Genomic DNA, 26,008 nt, shown 5'->3' with positions numbered 1-26,008 from the left:
GTGTTTCCTCACGAGATTTTCTAAACCAATTTGTAGGTATCTGATACCAAGGTTCATATCAATATTAAGCATAAAATGAATTTAACCATTACTAAACCAGTTTCATAGACGGACTTCTCAGTCCAAGCAAAGTGACAGACCACTGGACGAAAAATTGAAACGCGGGTAAAAAGAGGACTGTGTATCTCGGCTTCAAACACCCTCTTCGGCAGAGCTGTGCAGATCAGAATTGAAGATGGGATGGGCAAATATTTTTGCTAGCGGGGCTGGGTTTGAGAATGACCTAGTATGCCAGTAGGCCTGCTGCAGTGTTCCTCCTTATGTTCTTATGTAAAGCTCTACCTCTGATTCACCTTTGATAAGTTTCGAGAGTCTTACTGCTCTCGGAGCCCGGCCATGGGCCAGGCTCGTCACGCAGAGCGTGACGTTTGGGCATACATATTCCTCTGTTCTTCAACAACGTGTCTTTTCCTTGCCGTTCATGGCATCTTTCGTACGTAATTCGGGATCCAACTCCATCTACTGACCACCAGAGTCTCACACCACACGGGAAAGCTCTTGTTTCATGTGATCGTTGGCGTGTTTTGCATGCGTGTAAATTTTCACGTTTTCTTCTTTGTTTTTTTTTTTAGCATGAAATATTCTGGAAATGGATATTAAGGACATTCGCGCCGATCTGTGGTTTTTCGCATCACTGAAAAACACAAGAGGACCGAGGAGCGAGCACCCAGCACTTCTGTTCAATGATAATGACGGGTTTAGTACTTCATATTAATAATAATAATAATAATAATAATAATAATAATAATAATAATAATAATAATAATAATAATAATAATAATAATAATAATAATAATTAATAATAATAATATAAGCAAAGCAAGGCAGAATCCCTTTCAGTGGTTTCTAATATAATTAAAACTTATAACTAAATATAATTATCAATATTTTTGTCAGCGATCGCATTTCTGTTATTATTTACTGGATTCGTTGTTCAATTTTCAGCCTCCATAACTGTGCTAGCACTTATAAAATTATATATATATATATATATATATAAAACGCATGTAAGGATCACGTTCAATTTCGACATGCCAACAATTAGTCAACATTAAAGCTAAGTATTAACCCATGGGATAATGGCAAAGAATACTGTATTAATTTCGCTTTCGGGTTAATATTCATTAACTTGGTATTAGAGAGTCAGCGATTATCCTTATGCAAATTATCTCAGTAGTTCGCCTGGGAAGTTCTGTACTAACACCGTAGATTATTATGGTGTGTTGTTATTGTGTTCATCGGGAAAGATCTACTAGTAGGGGAGTCATATATAGAGTCTGGGAAATGGGAGGTAGTTAGGTTTGATCCTAGGAAGGGGAGTGGTGTTTCAGTTTCTTAGATCAAGGGCTCTTCACAAGTCTCTTTGATGAGTAACACCTGAAAATTATTATTATTATTATTATTATTATTATTATTATTATTATTATTATTATTATTATTATTATTATTATTATTATAGCAATAATACTGATGATAGTAATAGTAGTTTTATTAGTATCACTGAAAAAAATATTTATAAGGTATTCCCGAACAGTACCTTTAAATAGGTGTATGAATTCTGTTTTAATTTATTACTCGAGAACGCCTCATCCGATGGGTATCAAATTTTCAGCATTGATATACCGTAACTAAGGAAAAGTTCAAGCAAGTACGTGCAGGAGCCCTCTGCTCAGCGTTATAGATACCATTCCCATATATTGTTTCCGTATTTTACCTTGAGAAAGCCTCTTCCGATCGGCCACAAACTTTCGCCACTGGTGTATCCTACCTAGAAGGTTAGGTATGGCATTATTTTTCCGGAAGTAACTTTAGCATGACTTTATAAAATGGCTCCAGTCTTTAATAGCTGACGCTTCTAGTGCAATGGGTGATACCTTGTAGGCTTATGCTGTTTTGGATGAATTTTGCCTATTTACTAACATAGTTAATGAACCTGAAATTGCTGGGTTCTATGTAATAGTCAGAGAATATATTTTCTGGTCGGCTTCAAACTTTTAGTACTGGTGCGATTTTCTCAAAGGAAGCTTTGCAATCATTTTGGTTTGCCAAGATTTCCATTTGCCATCTTTTTTTTTTTTTTTTTTTTTTTTTTGAAGGAATTAGTTTCCAAGCATTAAATATAGAACGACTCCTCTCGTTGGCTTCAAAATTTTAAACGCTGGTGTATATTAACTTTAAAAAGGAAGAAGGGGGGTTGGTTTGAATTTTGGGGGCTGTGTTAGGGCCAATTTGCCAATTTGTAAAAATTTAAATGCTTATTGTCATGCTATAGTTTATGAATGCTCCATTAGATCGGCTTCAAACCTTCACCTCCGATACTTTGATAATGCAACTTCCAATCGCCTTCAAACTTAGTGTTGTTGGTGTGTTTTGGGATATTAATATCAATGCTGTACCTAGAGAATGCTTCGCCTGATAGTCTCTAAACTCTCACTGTTTGTGTATATTATGTATCAGAAGATTCGAATTAGTTCTGGACTGTGTGGGTACCAGACGGTCTCTTTTATTGAAAAAAACTGCGATATAAGTTTTAAGGCGACAACTTGTCAATGCCTCTACTAACTGACTTCAGATCTTCAACTCAGATATTGAACTGCATTAGAATCTTATGATGCACTCTGTACTCATTCTTTCTGCGTGCATTGAGTTTAGGGAGCTGAGTTAATGCATTCAGGTACAGGAGGCTCGGCTTAAGGGATTCGAGGATACTTTTGTGATAATGTTGGTAGAATTATCGACAATATGTTAGGTAAAAGGACACAAGTGCAACTAATGTGACATTCTATCGTGGCAACGTTTCGCTCTCCAGGAGCTTTATCAAGGATATTTTTCTCGAATAGCGCAGTGACTGATACACATCTGGTTAATAATAATAATAATAATAATAATAATAATAATATTATTATTATGTTGATGGGGAAGCCCATAGGGGTCTAACTGTCTTGTGGTGGTGAGAGATGCTGGAACTTGCGCGCCCCTGGGGGTAGCAGCAGCAGCAGCAGCAACAACAGCACCTCCTCCTTCCCGAGTGACGCCTTAAGTCTCCCAGGTTTGTCAAGGAATCCCCTCCCGATCTTCATTTCCGACTATCACATCCAACTGCTTGCAGCAAGATCTTGCAGAGATCCTTGGCAAACTTTACCCGAACAAATAAGACGCCGGAGACAGGGACTAGAGAGTGCCTCGGGGTGCCGGGTGTCTGACCCTTGCAGGTGGCACTGAGCGTCACCTGCACCTACGTGCTGGCACCTGATGGCACCGGGCTTGCCCTGCTGGAGGCAGGGGAGGCTACGTTTCAGAGCAGGCTAAATAAAAGATGCATGGAGGGATTTTTTTGTGTTAAACTCCAGTACTATTGATCCCCAGGTACTTGTTAAGTCCTCAAACTATATACTGAATCCTCAAGTATTTGGTAAATCTTGTTGCCTCTTACTAGATCCTCAGGTACTTAGTAAGTCCTAATACTATCTATTGCATCCTCAAGTATTTAGAAAGTCCTGTACTATCTAATGGATCTCCGGATACTTGATAAGTCCTGTTACCTACTGCATCTTTAGGTATCTATCAAGCCCAGTCATACACTGGTCGAAACCCACTCTGCTTCCGTCAGAAGTTCGACTCGTCTGTAATGCGCCTCACATGCAGAAATTCCAGGGGATCACCATGACACATGTCTCTGTGACACACAGTGACCAACCCTCAGTTAGAGAAGCGGGTCTCTAGCTTAAAACACTGATGAGTCACAGGGATGTCAGGAAATGTTTCTTTAGGCTTGGACAGTGGAACGATCTAGACAGCGAAGAAGTAGAGGTAGGATCCATACATAGCTTTCAGATTAGGTTGAGAGGACTCACAAAGCCATGAAAAGGTGAACTTCCCAGCGGCCAGCGGAAAAGCAGGGCCAGGAGCAGAGACTCGACGCCTGCAACCAGATATACGTGAGTACAAGTAGACACACGCACACACACACGCACACACACACACACACACACACACACACACACACACACACACACACACACACACACACACACACACACACACACACACACACACACACACACACACACACACACACAGTCACAGAAACAAAACTCGCTGAGACAATAACAGACACAATCTTCCCAACGGGATATCAGATCCTGAGGAAAGATAGAAGGAGTAGAGGGGGAGGAGGGGTTGCACTGCTCATAAAACACCGATGGGGATTTGAGGAAATGGAAGGCATGGACATGGTTGGAGAAAGAGACTACATTGTAGGTACAATTCAGTCCGGAGAACATAAAGTAGTCATTGGAGTGATGTATAACCCACCACAGAACTGCAGGAGGCCAAGAGAGGAGTACGACGAAAACAACAGGGTGATGGTGGACACACTGGCTGAGGTGGCAAGAAGAGCTCACTCGAGCAGAGCAAAGTTACTGGTAATGGGCGATTTCAACCACAGGGAGATCGACTGGGAAAACCTGGAGCCACATGGGGGTCCCGAAACATGGAGAGCCAAGATGATGGATGTGGTACTTGAAAACCTCATGCATCAACATGTCAGGGACACAACCAGAGAGAGAGGGGAGGATGAGCCAGCAAGATTGGATCTTGTGTTCACCCTGAGCAGTTCAGACATTGAGGACATCACTTACGAGAGGCCCCTTGGAGCTAGCGATCACGTGGTTCTGAGTTTTGATTATATAGTAGAGTTACAAGTGGAGAAGGTAACAGGAACTGAAGGGGACAGGCCAAACTATAAAAGGGAGAACTACACAGGTATGAGAAACTTCCTGCAGGAGGTTCAGTGGGACAGAGAAATGGTAGGAAAATCAGTAAACGAGATGATGGAATATGTGGCAACAAAGTGCAAGGAGGCAGAGGAAAGGTTTGTTCCCAAGGGAAACAGAAATAATAGGAAGACCAAAACGAGTCCTTGGTTTACCCGAAGGTGTAGGGAGGCAAAAACTAAGTGCAACAGAGAATGGAAAAGGTACAGGAGGCATAGGACCCAGGAAAACAAGGAGATTAGTAGAAGAGCCAGAAACGAGTATGCACAGATAAGGAGGGAGGCCCAGCGACAGTATGAAAACGACATAGCATCGAAAGTCAAATCTGACCCGAAACTGCTGTATAGCCACATTAGGAGGAAGACAACAGTCAAGGACCAGGTGATAAGGCTGAGGAAAGAAGGTGGAGAACTCACAAGAAATGATCAAGAGGTATGTGAGGAGCTCAACACGAGATTTAAGGAAGTATTTACAGTAGAGACAGGAAGGACTCTGGGAGGACAGACCAGATGGGGACACCAGCAAGGAATACACCAACAAGTGTTGGACGACATACATACAGATGAGGAGGTGGTGAAGAAACTGCTAAGAGACATCGATACCTCAAAGGCAATGGGACCGGACAACATCTCCCCGTGGGTCCTTAGAGAGGGAGCAGATATGTTGTGCGTGCCACTTACCACAATCTTCAACACGTCCCTGGAAACTGGGCAACTACCTGAGGTATGGAAGACGGCAAATGTAGTTCCCATTTTTAAAAATGGAGACAGAAAAGAGGCACTAAACTATAGACCTGTGTCATTGACGTGTATAGTATGCAAAGTTATGGAGAAGATTATCAGGAGGAGAGTGGTGGAGCACCTGGAACGGAACAAGAGTATAAATGCCAACCAGCATGGATTCATGGAAGGCAAATCCTGTGTCACAAACCTTCTGGAGTTTTATGATAAAATAACAGAAGTAAGACACGAGAGAGAGGGGTGGGTTGATTGCATCTTCTTGGACTGCAAGAAGGCCTTTGACATAGTTCCACACAAGAGATTAGTGCAGAAGCTAGAGCATCAGGCGCATATAACAGGAAGGGCACTGCAATGGATCAGAGAATACCTGACAGGGAGGCAACAACTAGTCATGGTACGTAATGATGTATCACAGTGAAGTTAATGGGAAGTTAATGAGGAGAATTAAATCTGATGAGGACCAGGCAGGACTTCAAAGAGACCTGGACAGACTGGACACCTGGTCCAGCAAATGGCTTCTCGAATTTAATCCTGCCAAATGCAAAGTCATGAAGATAGGGGAAGGGCACAGAAGACCACAGACAGAGTATAGGTTAGGTGGCCAAAGACTGCAAACCTCACTCAAGGAGAAAGATCTTGGGGTGAGTATAACACCGAGCATGTCTCCGGAAGCACACATCAATCAGATAACTGCTGCAGCATATGGGCGCCTGGCAAACCTGAGAACAGCATTCCGATACCTTAGTAAGGAATCGTTCAAGACACTGTACACCGTGTATGTCAGGCCCATACTGGAGTATGCAGCACCTGTTTGGAACCCGCACTTGATAAAGCACGTCAAGAAACTAGAGAAAGTACATAGGTTTGCCACATGGTTAGTTCCAGAGCTAAGGGGAATGTCCTATGAAGAAAGATTAAGGGAAATCGGCCTGACGACACTGGAGGACAGGAGGGTCAGGGGAGACATGATAACGACATATAAAATACTGCGTGGAATAGACAAGGTGGACAAAGACAGAATGTTCCAGGGAGGGGACACAGAAACAAGAGGCCACAATTGGAAGTTGAAGACACAAATGAGTCAGAGAGATATTAGGAAGTATTTCTTCAGTCATAGAGTTGTAAGGCAGTGGAATAGCCTAGAAAATGACGTAGTGGAAGCAGGAACCATACACAGTTTTAAGAAGAGGTTTGATAAAGCTCATGGAGCGGGGAGAGAGAGGGCCCAGTAGCAACCGGTGAAGAGGCGGGGCCAGGAGCTAAGACTCGACCCCTGCAACCACAAATAGGTGAGTACAAATAGGTGAGTACACACACACACACACACACGAACACACGAACACACACACAAACACACACACAAACACACACACAGACACACACACTCACACACACACTCACACACACACACACACACACACACACACACACACACACACACACACACACACACACACACACACACGCACACACACACACACACACACACACACACAGCAGAGATAGCGACCAGTGAAGAGGCGGGGCCAGGAGCTATGAATCGACCCCTGAAACCACAACTAGGTGAGTACAACTAGGTGAGTACACACACACACACACACACACACACACACACACACACACACACACACACACAGACCAGCAGCATCAAAGTAATGGTTTCCTGTTTGGCCTGGCTGGCACTTAGGAGGCGACCAGAGGAGCTGCCTCACACCCAGTTAACAAACCAGTGATTTACACTTAATTGTTACGGCTCTCGACCCCCTGCCTGTGTCTCCCCTTCCCTTCCCCCTTGCCCCTCCTCACCCCCTTTTCACTCACCCCTCCTAACTCCCCCTCACCTCTCTTAACCCCCATTCCCCTCTGACTGTTCCACTCTCTCACCCATCCTTTGCCCGTTTCCCTCCTCTTTCCAAGGTGTCCCCCGTTTCCCTTCCCTTTCATTATCTAACCAACCAGCTTCAGTTTTCCCTCTCTCCCTTTCCCCATTACACTCCCACATTCTCCCTCATGCGTAACCCCCATTTCTTTTCTTCCCCTGCTTCCATTTACCTGTTCTGTATAATATGTAACACACACACACACACACACGAGAGAGAGAGAGAGGACCTAGTAGCGATCAGTGAAGAGGCGGGGCCAGGAGCTGAGGCTCGACCCCTGCAACCACAATTAGGTGAGTACAATTAGGTGAGTACACACACACACACACACATACACACACACACACACAGTGGTGGAGCACCTAGAAAGGAATGGACTCATACATGACAACCAGCACAACTTCAGGGAAGGGAAATCCTGCACCACAGACCTATTGGAGTTCTATCCCAAGGTAACAGAAGTAAGATAGGAGAGAGAGGGATGGGTAGACGGCATCTTCTTGGACTGTAAGAAGGTTGTCGACACAGTACCACACAAGAGATTGGTTGAGAAGCTAGAGGAGCAGACAGAAATAGGAGGAAAAGTACTGCAGTGGCTCGGGGAATACATGACAGGAAGGAAACAACGTGTGTCGGTACGAGGCGAGGTATCAGAATGGTGCTTGTGTCGAGATGGGTTCCACAAGGGTAATTTCTAGGTCCAGTGCTCTTTCTTGTCTATGTGTATGTCATGACGGAAGGGATAGAGTCAGAAGTGTCCCTGTTCACAGACGATGTGAAAACTAGTGAGGAGAATACAAGCACACAGAAATCACTCCTTACGAAAGCAAAAGACTTAGCAGGCGATGCAACATACCCCCAATGAAGTGTCCGGGACCCAAGACTGTTCAATAGCCTCCCACCAGCCATAAGGGGAATTACCAATAGACCCCTGGTTGTCTTCAAGAGGGAGCTGGACAGATACCTAAAGTCAGTACCGGATCAGCCGGGCTGTGGTTCGTACGTTGGACTACGTGCGGCCAGCAGTAACAGCCTCGTTGATAAGGCCCTGATCCACCGAGAGCCTGGTCATGGCCGGGCCGCGGGGGCGTTCATCCCCGGAATACCCTCCAGGTAGACTCCAGGTAGGTAAGCCTACAAGGAGATCTGGACAGGCTGCAAGCCTGGTCCGACAAATGACTCCTGGAGTTTAACCCCAGCAAGTGCAAAGTTATGAAGCTTGGGGAAGAACAACGGAGACCACAGACGGAGTACAGCCTAATAGGTCAGACGCTGTAACACTCACTCAAGGAAAAGTATCATAGGGTGAGCATCATAACGAGCAAATCTCCTGAGGCGCACTTCAGCCAGATAAGTGCTGCAGCATACGGTCGCCTGGGAAACCTGGGAATAGCGTTTCGACATCTAAGTAAGGAGTCATTCACGACACTGTACACCGTGTATGTCAGGTACACATTGGAGTATGCAGCACCAGTATAGAACCCACACCTGGTTAAACACGTCAAGAAATTAGAGAAAGTGCAAAGGTTTGCAACAAGACTAGTCCCGGAGCTAAGGGGTTTATCCTACGAGGAGAGATTAAGGAAACTCAACCTGACGACATTGGAGGACAGGAGGGATAGGGAAGACATGATAACAACATATAAAATACTGAGAGAAATTGACAAGGTGGATAGGGACAGAATGTTTCAGAGATGTGACACAGCAACAAGTTGAAAACTCTTATGAATCACAGGGTTGTCAGTCTTAGAGTTGTCACGAAGTGGAACTGTCTGGAGAGTGATGTAGTGGAGGGAGGATCCATACATAGCTTTAAGAAGAGGTATGATGAAGCTCATGGAGCAGAGGGAGAGTGAGGAGGCGAGGCCAGCAGCTGTGAATCGACCCCTGCAACCACAAATAGGTAAGTACACATACACTCACACCTTAATATGCAATGGGAATAACAGAACTTGTAGTTCACCAAACGAAGCAGAAAAACAACAACGACAAGGAGGACTAGAGCAAGGAAAAAACAACAAGAAAAGGTGGAAAAGAGAGGAGAAATCCCCGAGGCGAGCACAAGAATGAGAAAAACAAACACCCGCAAGTGAGAAAAGAAACTGAGAGGTCATTTGAGATCGACATAACGGCAAAACGGCTGCATCAGAACAACTGCCACAGTCTCTTCAGAGAGAGAGAGAGAGAGAGAGAGAGAGAGAGAGAGAGAGAGAGAGAGAGAGAGAGAGAGAGAGAGAGAGAGAGAGAGAGAGAGAGAGAGAGAGAGAGAGAGAGAGAGAGAGAGAGAGAGAGAGAGAGAGAACAGCAGCGGTCTAGGTAACACGACTGAAGAAGGAAGGCGAACTCACAAGGAAGAGCAGAATGCTCTAAAGGGAACTGATCATGACGTAGTGGCGTATTGATGCCTCTGTGGTGCCTGTATGAAGTAGCTTTGTAAGGCTTGTATGTAGTACCGTTGTCAGGCCTTTATGTAGTACCATTGTAAGGCTTGTATGTATTACTACATACCAGTGGCCATCATGCTGGTGTTACTACATACCAGTGGCCATCATGCTCATGTTACTACATACCAGTGACCATCATGCTGGTGTTACTACATACCAGTGGCCATAATGCAGGTGTTACTACATACCAGTGACCATCATGCTGGTGTTACTACATACCAGTGGCCATCATGCAGGTGTTACTACATACCAGTGGTCATCATGCTGGTGTTACTACATACCAGTGGCCATAATGCAGGTGTTACTACATACCAGTGGTCATCATGCTGGTGTTACTACATACCAGTGGTCATCATGCTGGTGTTACTACATACCAGTGACCATCATGCTGGTGTTACTACATACCAGTGGCCATCATGCAGGCGTTACTACATACCAGTGGCCATCATGCTGGTGTTACTACATACCAGTGGCCATCATGCTGGTGTTACTACATACCAGTGGTCATCATGCTGGTGTTACTACATACCAGTGGCCATCATGCTGGTGTTACTACATACCAGTGGCCATCATGCAGGTGTTACTACATACCAGTGGCCATCATGCAGGTGTTACTACATACCAGTGGTCATCATGCTCATGTTACTACATACCAGTGGCCATCATGCTGGTGTTACTACATACCAGTGGCCATCATGCAGGTGTTACTACATACCAGTGGTCATCATGCTGGTGTTACTGCATACCAGTGGCCATCATGCTGGTGTTACTACATACCAGTGGTCATCATGCTGGTGTTACTACATACCAGTGGTCATCATGCTGGTGTTACTACATACCAGTGATCATCATGCTGGTGTTACTGCATACCAGTGGCCATCACGCAGGTGTTACTACATACCAGTGGCCACCAAGTAGGTGTTACTACATACCAGTGGCCATCATGCTGGTGTTACTACATACCAGTGGCCATCATGCTGGTGTTACTACATACCAGTGGTCATCATGCTGGTGTTACTGCATACCAGTGGCCATCACGCAGGGGTTACTACATACCAGTGGCCATCATGCAGGTGTTACTACATACCAGTGGCCATCACGCAGGTGTTACTACATACCAGTGGCCATCATGCATGTGTTACTACATACCAGTGGCCATCATGCTGGTGTTACTACATACCAGTGGCCATCATGCAGGTGTTAGTACATACCAGTGACCATCATGCTGGTGTTACTACATACCAGTGGCCATCATGCAGGTGTTACTACATACCAGTGGCCATCATGCTGGTGTTACTACATACCAGTGGCCATCATGCAGGTGTTACTACATACCAGTGGCCATCACGCAGGTGTTACTACATACCAGTGGCCATCATGCAGGTGTTACTACATAACAGTGGCCATCATGCTGGTGTTACTACATACCAGTGGTCATCATGCTGGTGTTACTGCATACCAGTGGCCATCACGCAGGTGTTACTACATACCAGTGGTCATCATGCTGGTGTTACTACATACCAGTGGCCATCATGCTGGTGTTACTACATACCAGTGGCCATCACGCAGGTGTTACTACATACCAGTGGCCATCACGCAGGTGTTACTACATACCAGTGGCCATCATGCTGGTGTTACTACATACCAGTGGCCATCACGCAGGTGTTACTACATACCAGTGGCCATCACGCAGGTGTTACTACATACCAGTGGCCATCATGCAGGTGTTACTACATAACAGTGGCCATCATGCTGGTGTTACTACATACCAGTGGTCATCATGCTGGTGTTACTGCATACCAGTGGCCATCACGCAGGTGTTACTACATACCAGTGGTCATCATGCTGGTGTTACTACATACCAGTGGCCATCACGCAGGTGTTACTACATACCAGTGGCCATCATGCTGATGTTACTACATACCAGTGGCCATCACGCAGGTGTCACTACATACCAGTGGCCATCATGCAGGTTTTACTACATACCAGTGGCCATCATGCAGGTGTTACTACATACCAGTGGCCATCACACAGGTGTTACTACATACCAGTGGCCATCATGCAGGTGTTACTACATACCAGTGGCCATCATGCTGGTGTTACTACATCCCAGTGGCCATCATGCTGGTGTTACTACATACCAGTGGCCATCATGCAGGTGTTACTACATACCAGTGGCCATCACGCAGGTGTTACTACATACCAGTGGCCATCATGCAGGTGTTACTACATACCAGTGGCCATCATGCTGGTGTTACTACATACCAGTGGCCATCATACTGATGTTACTACATACCAGTGGCCATCATGCAGGTGTTACTACATACCAGTGGCCATCACGCAGGTGTTACTACATACCAGTGGCCATCATGCAGGTGTTACTACATACCAGTGGCCATCATGCTGGTGTTACTACATACCAGTGGCCATCATGCTGGTGTTACTACATACCAGTGGCCATCACGCAGGTGTTACTACATACCAGTGGCCATCATGCAGGTGTTACTACATACCAGTGGCCATCATGCTGGTGTTACTACATACCAGTGGTCATCATGCAGGTGTTACTACATACCAGTGGCCATCATGCTGGTGTTACTACATACCAGTGGCCATCATGCAGGTGTTACTACATACCAGTGGCCATCATGCAGGTGTTACTACATACCAGTGGTCATCATGCAGGTGTTACTACATACCAGTGGCCATCATGCTGGTGTTACTACATACCAGTGGCCATCATGCTGATGTTACTACATACCAGTGGCCATCATGCAGGTGTTACTACATACCAGTGGCCATCACGCAGGTGTTACTACATACCAGTGGCCATCATGCAGGTGTTACTACATACCAGTGGCCATCATGCTGGTGTTACTACATACCAGTGGCCATCATGCTGGTGTTACTACATACCAGTGGCCATCACGCAGGTGTTACTACATACCAGTGGCCATCATGCTGATGTTACTACATACCAGTGGCCATCATGCTGGTGTTACTACATACCAGTGGTCATCATGCAGGTGTTACTACATACCAGTGGCCATCATGCTGGTGTTACTACATACCAGTGGCCATCATGCAGGTGTTACTACATACCAGTGGCCATCACGCAGGTGTTACTCGAGAAGACAATAACAGCACGACACATGGACGACAGAGTGGGGGGTTCCATACGGATGGACATTGAGACAAGCGCTGTTCCTGGCGCACGTAAACGACACGCTGGAAAGTCCGGTGTATACTTATTTGAAGACAAGGTGAAAAGAAAAGTGAGAAAAAATTGAGATGACAGGAAAGAACCACCAACTGACCTGGACAAACTGCTGAGATGGTCTGACAAGTGACGAGTGAAACTCAGCCTTAACAAAGTTCACTGTGATAAAACTGAGAAAGAAGAAAGAAGTCTGAAGAAAGTGGAACAATATTGGGAAATACAAAGAAAATACTGGGACAATACTTTGTAAAGCCAGGATAATACCGAGAAATAGTTGGTCAATACAAGGACAAAAATGGACATTGTAAAAAACAGAATATTGGGGAAAATGAGAATATACTGGGAAATACTGTCACACAATGCCGTGAAAAAATCTGATAAATACAGTGAAAGCAATCAAAAATTCCAGGATAATGCTGGGAAATACTGGGACAATACTAGGCAATGTCGGGACAATACTGACTGCACTTGCCAGCCATTTTCACTTCCTATTGCCCACGGATTCATGTGTTGAAGGTCTCGCAGCCTAATGGCTTCGTGTTAGTTTTAATGTGCTTAATGTGCCAAGTAATGTATAGTCTCCATCTCCTCTGCTCTGATGACTTAAGCACATATTTGTTCATACTCTTTTTTTTTTTTTTTTTGCTTTTAATTGTCAGAACTATGTGATGGAGGTCTGCAGATTTGTTAGCAGCCAATGGTTCTCTATATCAAGCAGTTGCTATTAATCTGTTGGAATGCTCCCTTTATACATCTCGTTTTTCATTACAGACTTCACATGAGTGATCTAAACCCTCCACGACTGCCACACCAATTTCATAATCCGCACGAGTGTGTGTAATAAATAATATATATATATATATATATATATATATATATATATATATATATATATATATATATATATATATATATATATATATATATATATATATATATATATATGCAATAAGATCACAGTAAACAGGTGATTTCAAAATATGCAAAACAACCACTCTGAAAGAATAGAGAAATTCCAAGCGCTTTCGTGACTACTCACATTATCAAGGAACTATATATATATATATATATATATATATATATATATATATATATATATATATATATATATATATATATATATATATATATATATATATATATATATATATATATATATATATATATATATATATATATATATATATATATATATATATATATATATATATATATATATATATATATATATATATATGATATCGTGCCGAATAGGTAAAACTTGCGATTTTGGTTTAAATAGCAACGCTCTTCTTTCCGAAATAAAAAGAGGCTGACAATAATATACACTATTTATGAGTTAGTACATGAGTCACTAAAGTACATACCCCATCATTCTCCTCTTCTCTTAACCACATAATAGTGAAAAAGGACACTTGTGTACAGTTCAGGACACATCAGTGTTTTCTTCCACAATTTGTGGGTATCACCATGCCATTTACAATCACAGGACAACCCACAGATCAAATCGCCAAAATATTATAACGAGAGAGGGAGGGAGACTCACAAGCTATGTCATAATATATCTGTCTTGCTGAAGCCTAACCTTTGTTCAGAATCTTAATTCACTATATTTAACGTTAATTAACAGTTAAATTACCTTAGTGTGAGTCCTAGGTTCTCTCAACACCGGGTCAAGAAGCCTCTTTTCTGGACGACGGCAGCAAATTTTTCAACTCCGTGAGCACCATCCCACTCCATTTGTCTATTATTTTCATATCCTTCTATCAACTGATCACCGCCCAATTAAGCTATTTGCCCTCACAACTTATAAATGTAACCCTAAAACCTTAAAATGATATTGATTCACTGATATCTTCTCTTTATCAGCACAATCTTGCCTCCTCACATGTTAAAGAAAGAAAGAATACTACCTTATTTATTTATGTACAATCAAATAATTTTACCTATTCTGATATTCTCGACAGCAGAACAGTACAGCACAGGTTTATACTATGATCGTTGAAGATTTGAAACCAGTTAGAAGAGACATTGACAAGTTTTCATGGAAAATAGATGAGACTTCAATAAAAGATGATAAACTGGCACCTTAACAACCCAGAATGAATTTGAGCCGTCTACTAAGTAAGATATGCTTGCTTTTGAAGTTTAAAACCGATCAGTAGAAGCATTCTTAGTTATCACAGAGACCAATATCATCAAATATACCAGCACATCAAGTTTAACGCCGATCAAACGTTGCATTCCCAAGTTATCGGCGTTGTAAGGTGTTCGGATGATTCATTCACAAATTACCGTCAATAGGCTTGCTGCCGTGTAGGCCAGTAGGCTTAGTGCTGTGATCTTGTTTATGTATGTTCTTGTCCTCTCTGAGTCTGGGTACAAATTTCAGAATTAGAATGGATGGTGGAAATTTTAAATGCTTCTTTTGTGGTATGTTCACTTGCAGAGTGATTGTCCAATAAATACAATCATTGGATCATTTCAAAATTAATTTTAATTGTCTCTAACTTCGTCTAAATATTCATATTTTTTTTGTGTGTGTGTGGATTGACATTATCATAGGCACATTCTTGGCAAACTGGTTTGTCTATAGAAGACCTACGGAAGTCTCATCTCAGGTTGATAGAGTTCAACACTATGCATGTTGTCAACCCTCCTATCTGATGGAATATAATTATGAAATCTAGCTAGCTTTTGTTCCCGCTATGCAACTGTCATACAGAATAGGGTACCAACACACTTCCAAATAATAATAGAAAAAAGTTGTACAAATTCACGTATTGGAAAATAGGAATGGATTTGGTGTGTAGTTCACAGCGTCGAGGAAGATTGACACTGGTAAATCACCTACTCCAACTCCTTGACACTGGACAGGTTTAGGCTGTTTGAAGCAAGACCTCGCCAGGGAAAGGTTAACTCTGTATTATTATGGTATTGTTGCCTCAGGAGACCAGAGTTGTTGATGTTGTTTTATAGTATGTACATAGTTGAATTTAAAGTATAAGAGTTGTGAGTATGAAGATATAAAGAAATAAAAGACACAGTACCGTGACTTGAACAATACTCAGATAACCTGCACATAGGAGAGAGAGGAGCTTACAACGACGTTTCGGACCGAAACGTCGTCGTAAGCTCCTCCTGTGTGCGGGTTACTTGTGTATGAAGATATAGTAGGCCAAACAAACTTTTATTGTGACAACGTTTCACTCTTGAGTAAAATGTTGTGCCACTGGAAGCTTGTTTTGAATATTTTGCGTTTATGCTTATACTTGTTGGTATTACACGTGTACATCCAGGCCAAGAGCTGGAATCCTTTATCGGCTCATTTCATAACCTAGCACCTATCTAGTGCACAACAGTCAACTAGTTCCTGGTACCTGTTTACTGTTAAGTGAACGCAGGCAGCAGATGTATGGAGACTCGTCCCGCACGCCTCGCCTAACAAGGGCATCAAACCCGATCGCCATAACACTGAGCTATGGTTGTGTGACCACTGTAGAGGAAACATATGAGCATAACAATGGAGGAACACTGAAGAAGACCTACTGGCCCATTATAAGGCAGGTCCTCATCAAAACCACCCCTTCCCTAAGGTACCCAAGAATTTACTCCCGTACTCACGACCACAGTCAAATCCAGCACCTCCCACCCACAGTATTTACCTGTATGTGATTAAAGGGTATGACCTGCAGTTTCTGGGTGCAGTCATTTAGCTAACATTCGTTTGGCGTGATGGCTTCCTACCTACATGGCTTAGCTCCATTCTGAGTATAATAGTGACCTATCAAGAGCAATAATGGGTCTCCACGTCCCCAAGATCTCCGCCTCCTAGGATCTCCACCTCCCCAGGATCTCCACTTCCCCACCCTTGTGGTTTTGCGCTTCTTTTTGATTATAATAATAATCCACTTCCCCAGGATCTCCACCTCCACAGGTAAATCAATATTAGACAATAAATGGTCTCTGGTGGACGAAACTCCTTCTCAGTAACATGACATAAACAACATGTTGTGTCATATCAACACACTGGTCGGTATTTTATAACTCTGACATGCATTCCCAGGTAAAAACAGTTAACTAAGATTTTACAAATATGTGAAACACCAACATTTAATTTTGCACCTCAAATAACTTAACAGCCTAATTTAGCCTTACTTTGTTAAAATAGACGTAATTTTAGCAAAAAAAAATCACCTAAACTATCTAAGAAATTATATAAATTTATTCAACTGTTTTTACCAGAACGAGCAAATATTCCGATGAATCTGTGTATGCTGAGGCAGGTCCATCATAATCGTCTACTGAATGTCACGAGTCTGTCCACCGTAACCCTCGGAAGCTTTAGTTTATCTTTAATACTCATTCAACGAGGTATAAATCTGCTCACAACAAATGCCAGTTTTGTGGAGCCTGTTTCTGAATATCTCACTTCGCCAGCCAGCCCTATAGTGTGATGAATGGTTTGAAAAACCGACAAGTTGAAGATTGAGACACTTATGCAGCATATGGGAATCTTTATTGGCGAAACGTTTCCTGAATAAAGATTCCCATATGCTGCATAAGTGTCTCAATCTTCAGCGCTATAGTGTTTATAAGGCGTTTCTATTTATATTACATTGCTCAAAGTTTTGTAATTCTTACGTGTCTGCTCGGCGTTAAATGTGCAGAGTTAATGGATGCTAACAATATTTCAAGATAGTTAACCCACCGCCAAGGATGCCGTGTTTGTACAATTCTTTTAATTTACCTTTAGCTCTGCATCGTTTTTGATATAGTCTGTTATTGGATTATTTCTTCTTATGTAGCTTCCTCGTGATTCCTTTGTTCTTGGGAACTTGATCTTAGACTTCTGCCTCTCTGGTGAGGTTTTATTCGAATTCATGGTAGACTTCAAGGGCCTAGAAGCAGCTGTCCATTCCCCTTCTTCCAACGAGTGCTCACCGTCGCTTGGAGAAGAACTGAAGCCAGACGAGTTGTTAGATGAGTTTCTGAAGTGAAAGTTTACGTTGTCGTCGAATCTAATTTTGCCAAGGCCTGTTAAGTGGGGCGATGGGCGATTTGGCCTCGGAGGTTGTGGGTGATGAGACGTGTTGGCCAAGACAGAGCCTCTAATAACATTATGATCAACAAGGGAACTAGAGGGTCTGATGTGTTGGTGTTGCGCCCCGAGCACCACGTTCACAAAGTTGTGCTTGTCCTTCCGGACAATTTCATTCTGTATATTGTAATCGTTGGTCAGCCGTGATATATCACCAGAAAACTGGTCTCTCAGAGGCTGTGAATCCTCAGGACGGAAGGACACAATAGGATTCATGAAACCGGTGGTTGGGTCGACGAAAGTTGATTCAAACACTGTATTTTCCAAGCTTTCAATGTATCCATATCCTCCGTGGCTCATATCGCTGTTTTGGGTATGCATGTGGCTTCCCTCTGCGGCGGGACCAAAATAGAGATCTTGACGGTGGTTGTAGCTACTAGCGGGAGAATGATGGGTGACGCTTCCCTTGTTGTTGGCAGGGTAGGCAGCCTCGCCTGGGTCAGTCACGTCCTCCATAAACTGAAAGAAGTTGTCTTCCGCTGACTGCAACAAGTGCGACCACGTCTCTATCATGGTTGACATGTGTCTGAAACACGAGAAATGAAATCGTTACATGGGAACGCCACATATAACAACATTTGCATATGCACCCATACACAATGCTACATTCAGAACAAGACAATTATCATTCGTACATACAGGGGGACATTAGGAACATTGGACACTTAGGTATACATAAAACAAAATTCAGAATACGATAAGCATCGTACGTAATACTAGTACTGAAGAATACGACGCTAGATAAGAACTTTCATATCATCAAGCTGTATGATCCCTAAGGGTTTAGTGCTCACTAAGGAATATATCATCTCATCAAGAATAAAAAGAAAGTTGATAAAATACAAAAGCCCGCCACGAGGCTGGTCCCGGAACTAAAAGTGCTGGAATATGGTGAGTGGCTTAGAAAAATTAAATCTCACGTAAATAGAGAACACAGAGTAGATAGACGCAGACGGTTTGTTATGGGAAGGAACTCAACTAGGGACTAGACTGGAAACTAGAAGTTCAAATGACAGAAATTAACATAAACAATCAAAGTAAGATTGCGAGCAGTACAAATGCATGAGGAGACGTAATGAAGGTGAAATCAATACCAGGAGTCAGTGAGTCATCAGTAAGCTACACCGCCTACGTCCTTACGTACTCTGAAGACAATATAATATAGTTTTAACTATGACCATAATTTTAAAAGGGGTGGACTGGTAAGCCAGCGGAAGGCCTCGGTCAGATGACCAAAAGCTCCAACGGCGGGTCATCATATGATTAAGACCCGCGTCAGGAAATACTTATTCTGTTTCCTGACGAACCTTACCTAACCTAACCTCTTAACACAGAATCCTTTAAGATTTTGTACACGGCATATGTAATACTAGTCTTAGAGCATGCAGCACCAGCATAGAGCCCACACATTCTCAAGGAAGAACAGGGAAGTACCTGGAATAAAAACACGAAAAGAGTAAAATCTCACGTTAATAAAGAGAAAAATACTCAGAGGAGACATCACAACATATATAATATTCAGCGGCATCAGCAAGATGGCCAAAGACAAGCTGTTTACAATGACAAAACACACGGAAACTGATCAGGCTTTAGGACCAGCAGTGTTCCGGTTCTAGAAAGGCAAAAAAATGTCGGCTGATTCCAGGAAAGTGAAACTTCATGTGTATTGTAAGTGCAGGTAGAGGACACACAATTTCAGGTTTAGGCATTACAAAAATCTTTGGAGGGGAGGGATAGGTTAGCATCACACCAGTCGACTTGCTTCAGAGACCTAGGCCAGGAGCTAGAGCTCATACCTACAGGTATGAACACATACTATGAAGAATAAAAATCACAATACCTTGGCTGGAACAACTCACAAATAACCAGCACCTAAAGTAAAAGAGAGAACCTTATGACGACGTTTCGGACCGTCGTGGATCATTGTCAAATCACAGTGGTTCAGGGCAGAGCGAAACTCCGGCATCAGTTTCCTCTCTTAAGAGAGGAAACTTATGACAAGTTAATTGTCAGACAATGACACATGCAAAAAAGAAATGCAAATTATTGTACATCAAAACAGAACGATAAACGTGGGAAATAAATACACAAAAAGAAGGAAAGCACTTTTAAACAGAAAAATATATATAAAAAATAATAAAACAAGACATAAATACGACAGGTTCAATAAACATGACAATTCTGCCACTGTGTCTCCCAGGTTGACACTGGAGTGACGTGGTCGCACGTCGCCAGCCAGGTTCACACTGGAGTGACGTGGTCGCACGTCGCCAGCCAGGTTGACACTGGAGTGACGTGGTCGCACGTCGCCAGCCAGGTTGACACTGGAGTGACGTGGTCGCACGTCGCCAGCCAGGTTCACACTGGAGTGACGTGGTCGCACGTCGCCAGCCAGGTTCACACTGGAGTGACGTGGTCGCAGGTCGCCGGCCAGGTTCACACTGGAGTGACGTGGTCGCACGTCGCCAGCCAGGTTGACACTGGAGTGACGTGGTCGCACGTCGCCAGCCAGGTTCACACTGGAGTGACGTGGTCGCACGTCGCCAGCCAGGTTCACACTGGAGTGACGTGGTCGCACGTCGCCAGCCAGGTTCACACTGGAGTGACGTGGTCGCACGTCGCCAGCCAGGTTCACACTGGAGTGACGTGGTCGCACGCCGCCACCCAGCTTGACACTGTAGTGACGTGGTCGCACGTCGCCAGCCAGGTTGACACTGGAGTGACGTGGTCGCACGTCCCCAGCCAGGTTAACACTGGAGTGACGTGGTCGCACGTCGCCAGCCAGGTTGACACTGGAGTGACGTGGTCGCACGTCGCCAGCCAGGTTGACACTGGAGTGACGTGGTCGCACGTCGCCAGCCAGGTTGACACTGGAGTGACGTGGTCGCACGTCGCCAGCCAGGTTGACACTGGAGTGACGTGGTCGCACGTCGCCAGCCAGGTTGACACTGGAGTGACGTGGTCGCACGTCGCCAGCCAGGTTCACACTGGAGTGACGTGGTCGCACGTCGCCAGCAAGGTTGACACTGGAGTGACGTGGTCGCACGTCGCCAGCCCCTAGAAAGCTAATTAATACATTGAAGCCGTTCTCTCTGCCGTGAGAATGATGGCCACTTAAGTGAGATCTCCCGGGGAAACTTTGACACTTTACTGCCAACAGCTTGCTTGAATATCATTCTCAGGTGATTAATAGCTCAAGTTCCGGTAGCCTACTCGCCGAATTGTACTCTGCAAGTGGTGTTTGCCGGGGGGAAGGGGGTGGCGACTTTCTGCTCCTGACTTTGTATCATAAATTACAATCACTGGGAATATCATATCAACACTTCAGGTGTATGGTGGGCGGAAGGGTATCTGTTGTGCGTCCATCCATCCACTCATCCATATACATTATATATATATATATATATATATATATATATATATATATATATATATATATATATATATATATATATATATATATATATATATATATATATATATATGTCGTGCCGAATATGTAAAACTGGTCAATTAGCAAGAACCCATTTAAAATTATTTCCTTTCTAAAATTTTCTCTAATACGTTTAAAGATACATTTTTTTCATTAATGATAATATAAAAAAATTTAATTTTGCACTAAAAGAATCTTAGAAAACTTACCTAACCTTATTATAACAAGAACAATTTATTTTAGCCTAACCTAACTAAATATATTTTAGATTTGTTTACAATAATTTAATACTAAACAAACACAGTGAAATATATTTTTTTCGTTAGCTTCAGAATGATTTTGGCGAAATTATTGCATACACAAATTTTCACTTGTCCTATATGGCAAGATGAACGTTGCTATTTAAGCCAAGATCGCAAGTTCTGCCTATTCGGCACGACATATATATATATATATATATATATATATATATATATATATATATATATATATATATATATATATATATATATATATATATATATATATATATATATATATATATATATATATATATATATATATATATATATATATATATATATATATATATATATATATATATATATATATATATATATATATATATATATATATATATATATATATATATATATATATATATATATATATATATATATATATATATATATATATATATATAAGACACCAATTACAATATTACAAAATTATAATAATAATAATAATATTATTATTATCATCATCATCATTGTTCACAAAAAGTGTTAAATCTGCATGTGAACACGTTAAAATAATTTAACATCCTCTGTAGCAGTCTCCACTGACGGTTTGAACATTAAAATGGTATAAAATACCGACAGGTTGTTAGGTAAGACACATATGCAACAGTTAGGTATCTTTATTTCGAAACGTTTCGCCTACACAGTAGGCTTCTTCAGTCAAGTACAGAAAAGTTGATAGAAGCAGAAGAGACTTGAAGACGATGTAATCAGTCCATCACCCTTAAAGTTTTGAGGTGGTCAGTCCCTCAGTCTGGAGAAGAGAGGGACCTGACTTCTCAACATCTGAGTTCTTACCTCTCCTAGTGGCCTACGTCTCACCTCTTGGCGCTATAAAAGCTCCATCCTGTCACTTCATCTCCATATTGTTTCATACTATGGAACAATGCTCTTCTCCAGACTGAGGGACTGACCACCTCAAAACTTTAAGGGTGATGGACTGATTACATCGTCTTCAAGTCTCTTCTGCTTCTATCAACTTTTCTGTACTCGACTGAAGAAGCCTACTGTGTAGGCGAAACGTTTCGAAATAAAGATACCTAACTGTTGCATATGTGTCTTACCTAACAACCCCACTGACGGTGATCTCCACCTTCATGAACGACCTATCAGCTTACTTCTCGAAGAAGTACTCGCTCCTCCGGTTAGGATAGAGAAAGATGAGGACGATGTAGAGTAGCAGCAGAAGAAAGGGCCAGCCAAAGAAGAGGATAGAGACGGCGGTGCTGGGCCAGGAGCTGGAGCTAAGACCAATTACGTTAGCGAGGAAATCCGCCTGAGGGAAACTGACCACGGCAGTGCGAGGGTTTAGTCCCCCGTTCAGCATTTCGGCCCTGAGGGAAAAAAAGAAAATGGATTTTTTTTTTCACTTTAAATAATAATAATAATAATAATAATAATAATAATAATAATAATAATAATAATAATAATAATAATAATAATAATAATAATAATAATAAACTTGAAAGAACTACGAGGATAAATATGTCGTGCCGAACAAGTAAAACTGGTCAGTTAGCAAGAACTCGTTTAAAATTAAGTCCTTTCTAAAATTTTCTCTTATACGTTTAAAGATATATTTTACTTTTCATTTATGTTAATATAAAAATTAATGATTATGTAACAAAAGAACCTTAGGAAACTTACCTTATCTTATTATAACAAGCGCAACTTAATTTAGCCTAATCCAACTAAATATATTTTAGATAAGTTTACAACAATGAGATATATTTTTTCGTTAGGTTCAGAATGATTTTTACGAAATTATTGCATACACAAATTTTGCCATTTTGGCTTAAATAGCAACGCACTTCTTGCCCTATTCGGCAAGAAATGCGTTGCTATTTAAGATAAGATAAGATTTCGTTCGGATTTTTAACCCCGGAGGGTTAGCCACCCAGTCAGTGCTTCATCGAGGACTGTCTAACTTATTTCCATTGGGGTCCTCAATCTTGTCCCCCAGGATGCGACCCACACCAGTCGACTAACACCCAGGTACCTATTTACTGCTAGGTGAACAGGACAACAGGTGTAAGGAAACGTGTCGAAATGTTTCCACCCGCCGGGAATCGAACCCGGGCCCTCCGTGTGTGAAGCGGGAGCTTTAGCCACCAGGCCACCGGGCCAAGGGCCAAAATAGCAAGTTTTACTTATTCAGCACGACATATATATATATATATATATATATATATATATATATATATATATATATATATATATACATATATACCCTGAGAGGTTTATTTATTGTAACATATATATGGTGAGAGCTTACTATAATCCTATTTCCGGAGTTAAAGTACATGTATTCTTGTCTACTTTTGTAAAGGTTACGCCCCATTAACTAACAAAAATTGAAAAAGAGTATGTGAATGAAATGTTTCTCGGGCCTTACCTGTGAAGGAAAGAGCTAGTGTTGCTAGTAAGAGCATCGAGACTCAAAGAGCTCTCTTCACCGGTAATTTTAAGATCCCCTTCGGCCTCTACACGCTCGTTGCCGCCCTCCTCCTGTTTCTTCTTGTCATCTTTTACCCTCATCTGGTTTTCCCGAGACTCGTGTTGGTGGTTGGACTCTGGCACCTCAGAGACCACTGATCCTAGGAGATTTTCTGATTTATGAGCTCCTGTCGATGAATTGGTTGCCAGACTTAGGGTAACTTTTCGTTTATGGCTTGTATTGGCAATGTGAGGGGCTGATGACGTGTGTTTGACATTTGAGGAAACATGGGCATTCAAATCATGATCGACCTGACCCTCCAGTGTTGACATGTGTCCAGCGTTGAAGGGTGCATGGACAAAGTCATGCCTGACTTGACCTTTCTGGCTGGTCATGAGAGCTTTCTGGTCCGAGTTCTGTTCCTCCTCACCTTGTACCGCCATAACTGTCAGTGAGAAAAATATTTTCATTAAATAATCTCTCCACATTTTTGTTGACATCACAACTGACTGTTGCAGAGCTCTGCGGCTTAAAGAATAATTTATAATATCGATTCTGCTGCCTAAAACGTTACCTAAACTGTTATTGTTACTGTTAATATTACCGTTGTTATTCAGGAGTGGGGAGGGATGGGGTTGAGTCTGGTAAAAGACTTGTTTCAAAGAAGTGGTGCTACTGTTCCCTTCCTCGGATCAAATTCCTTTACCTCCAGTTCCCCAGACGCTGTTTGACCCCCACCGGCTCATCACTTCTTCATGAATATTATATTTTTTATTAAAAAAAGCACATAACACCGTAGAGAGAATACACACACACACACACACACACACACACACACACACACACACACACACACACACACACACACACACACACACACACACACACACACACACACACACACACACACACACACATACACACACACACACACACACACACACACACACACACACACACACACACACACACACACACACACACACACACACACACACACACACACAAACACACACACACACACACACACACACACACACACACACACACAACTACCTGAAGTATGGAAGAAGGCAAATGTAGTCCCCATCTTTAAGAAGGGAAACAGAAATGAAGCACTAAATTATAGACCAGTGTCACTGACATGTATAGTATGCAAAGTCTTGGAAAAGATTATCAGGAGGAGAGTGGTGGAGCACCTGGAGCGGAACAAGATTATAAACGACAGCCAGCACGGATTCATGGAAGGTAAATCCTGTGTCACAAACCTACTAGAGTTTTACGACAAGGTAACTGAAGTAAGAAATGAGAGGGAGGGGTGGGTTGATTGCGTTTTCTTGGACTGCAAGAAGGCCTTCGACACAGTTCCTCACAAGAGATTAGTACAGAAGCTAGAGGAACAGGCACGTATAACAGGAAGGGCACTGCAATGGATTAGAGAATACCTAACAGGGAGGCAACAGCGAGTCATGGTCCATGATGAAGTATCACAGTGGGCGCCAGTGACGAGCGGGGTCCCACAGGAGTCAGTCCAGGGACCAGTGCTATTCTTGGTATATGTGAACGACATGACGGAAGGGATAGACTCAGAAGTGTTCCTGTTTGCAGATGACGTGAAG

The 26,008-nt window shown here is 42.5% G+C and overlaps 1 protein-coding gene across 1 annotated transcript; it reads right to left on the bottom strand.

Moving 5' to 3' along the window:
* Nucleotides 1-17,860: 17,860 nt before the first annotated feature.
* On the bottom strand, nt 17,861-24,832 carry LOC138852606 (uncharacterized). Its single transcript, XM_070084360.1, has 3 exons — nt 24,348-24,832; nt 23,071-23,286; nt 17,861-18,746 (listed from the first exon to the last, which is right to left on the bottom strand). The coding sequence occupies exons 1-3, from the start codon at nt 24,830-24,832 to the stop codon at nt 17,861-17,863; spliced, it is 1,587 nt and encodes a 528-aa protein (XP_069940461.1).
* Nucleotides 24,833-26,008: the final 1,176 nt, after the last annotated feature.

Source organism: Cherax quadricarinatus, chromosome 12 (assembly GCF_038502225.1).
Source record: "Cherax quadricarinatus isolate ZL_2023a chromosome 12, ASM3850222v1, whole genome shotgun sequence".
Classification (NCBI taxonomy): domain Eukaryota; kingdom Metazoa; phylum Arthropoda; class Malacostraca; order Decapoda; family Parastacidae; genus Cherax; species Cherax quadricarinatus.
The sequence above is the reverse complement of the archived record's forward strand: the minus strand, read 5'-3'. Positions and strand labels throughout refer to the sequence as shown.

What these genes read in the sequence shown, in the direction of transcription:
- LOC138852606 (XM_070084360.1), bottom strand. Translation starts at nt 24,832, where the DNA reads ATGGCGGTACAAGGTGAGGAGGAACAGAACTCGGACCAGAAAGCTCTC. An exon ending in ACTAGCTCTTTCCTTCACAG is followed by an intron (nt 23,287 to 24,347) that starts GTAAGGCCCGAG and finishes TTTTTCCCTCAG; the next exon opens with GGCCGAAATGCTGAACGGGG. An exon ending in AGCGAGTACTTCTTCGAGAA is followed by an intron (nt 18,747 to 23,070) that starts GTAAGCTGATAG and finishes CTCGTGTTTCAG; the next exon opens with ACACATGTCAACCATGATAG.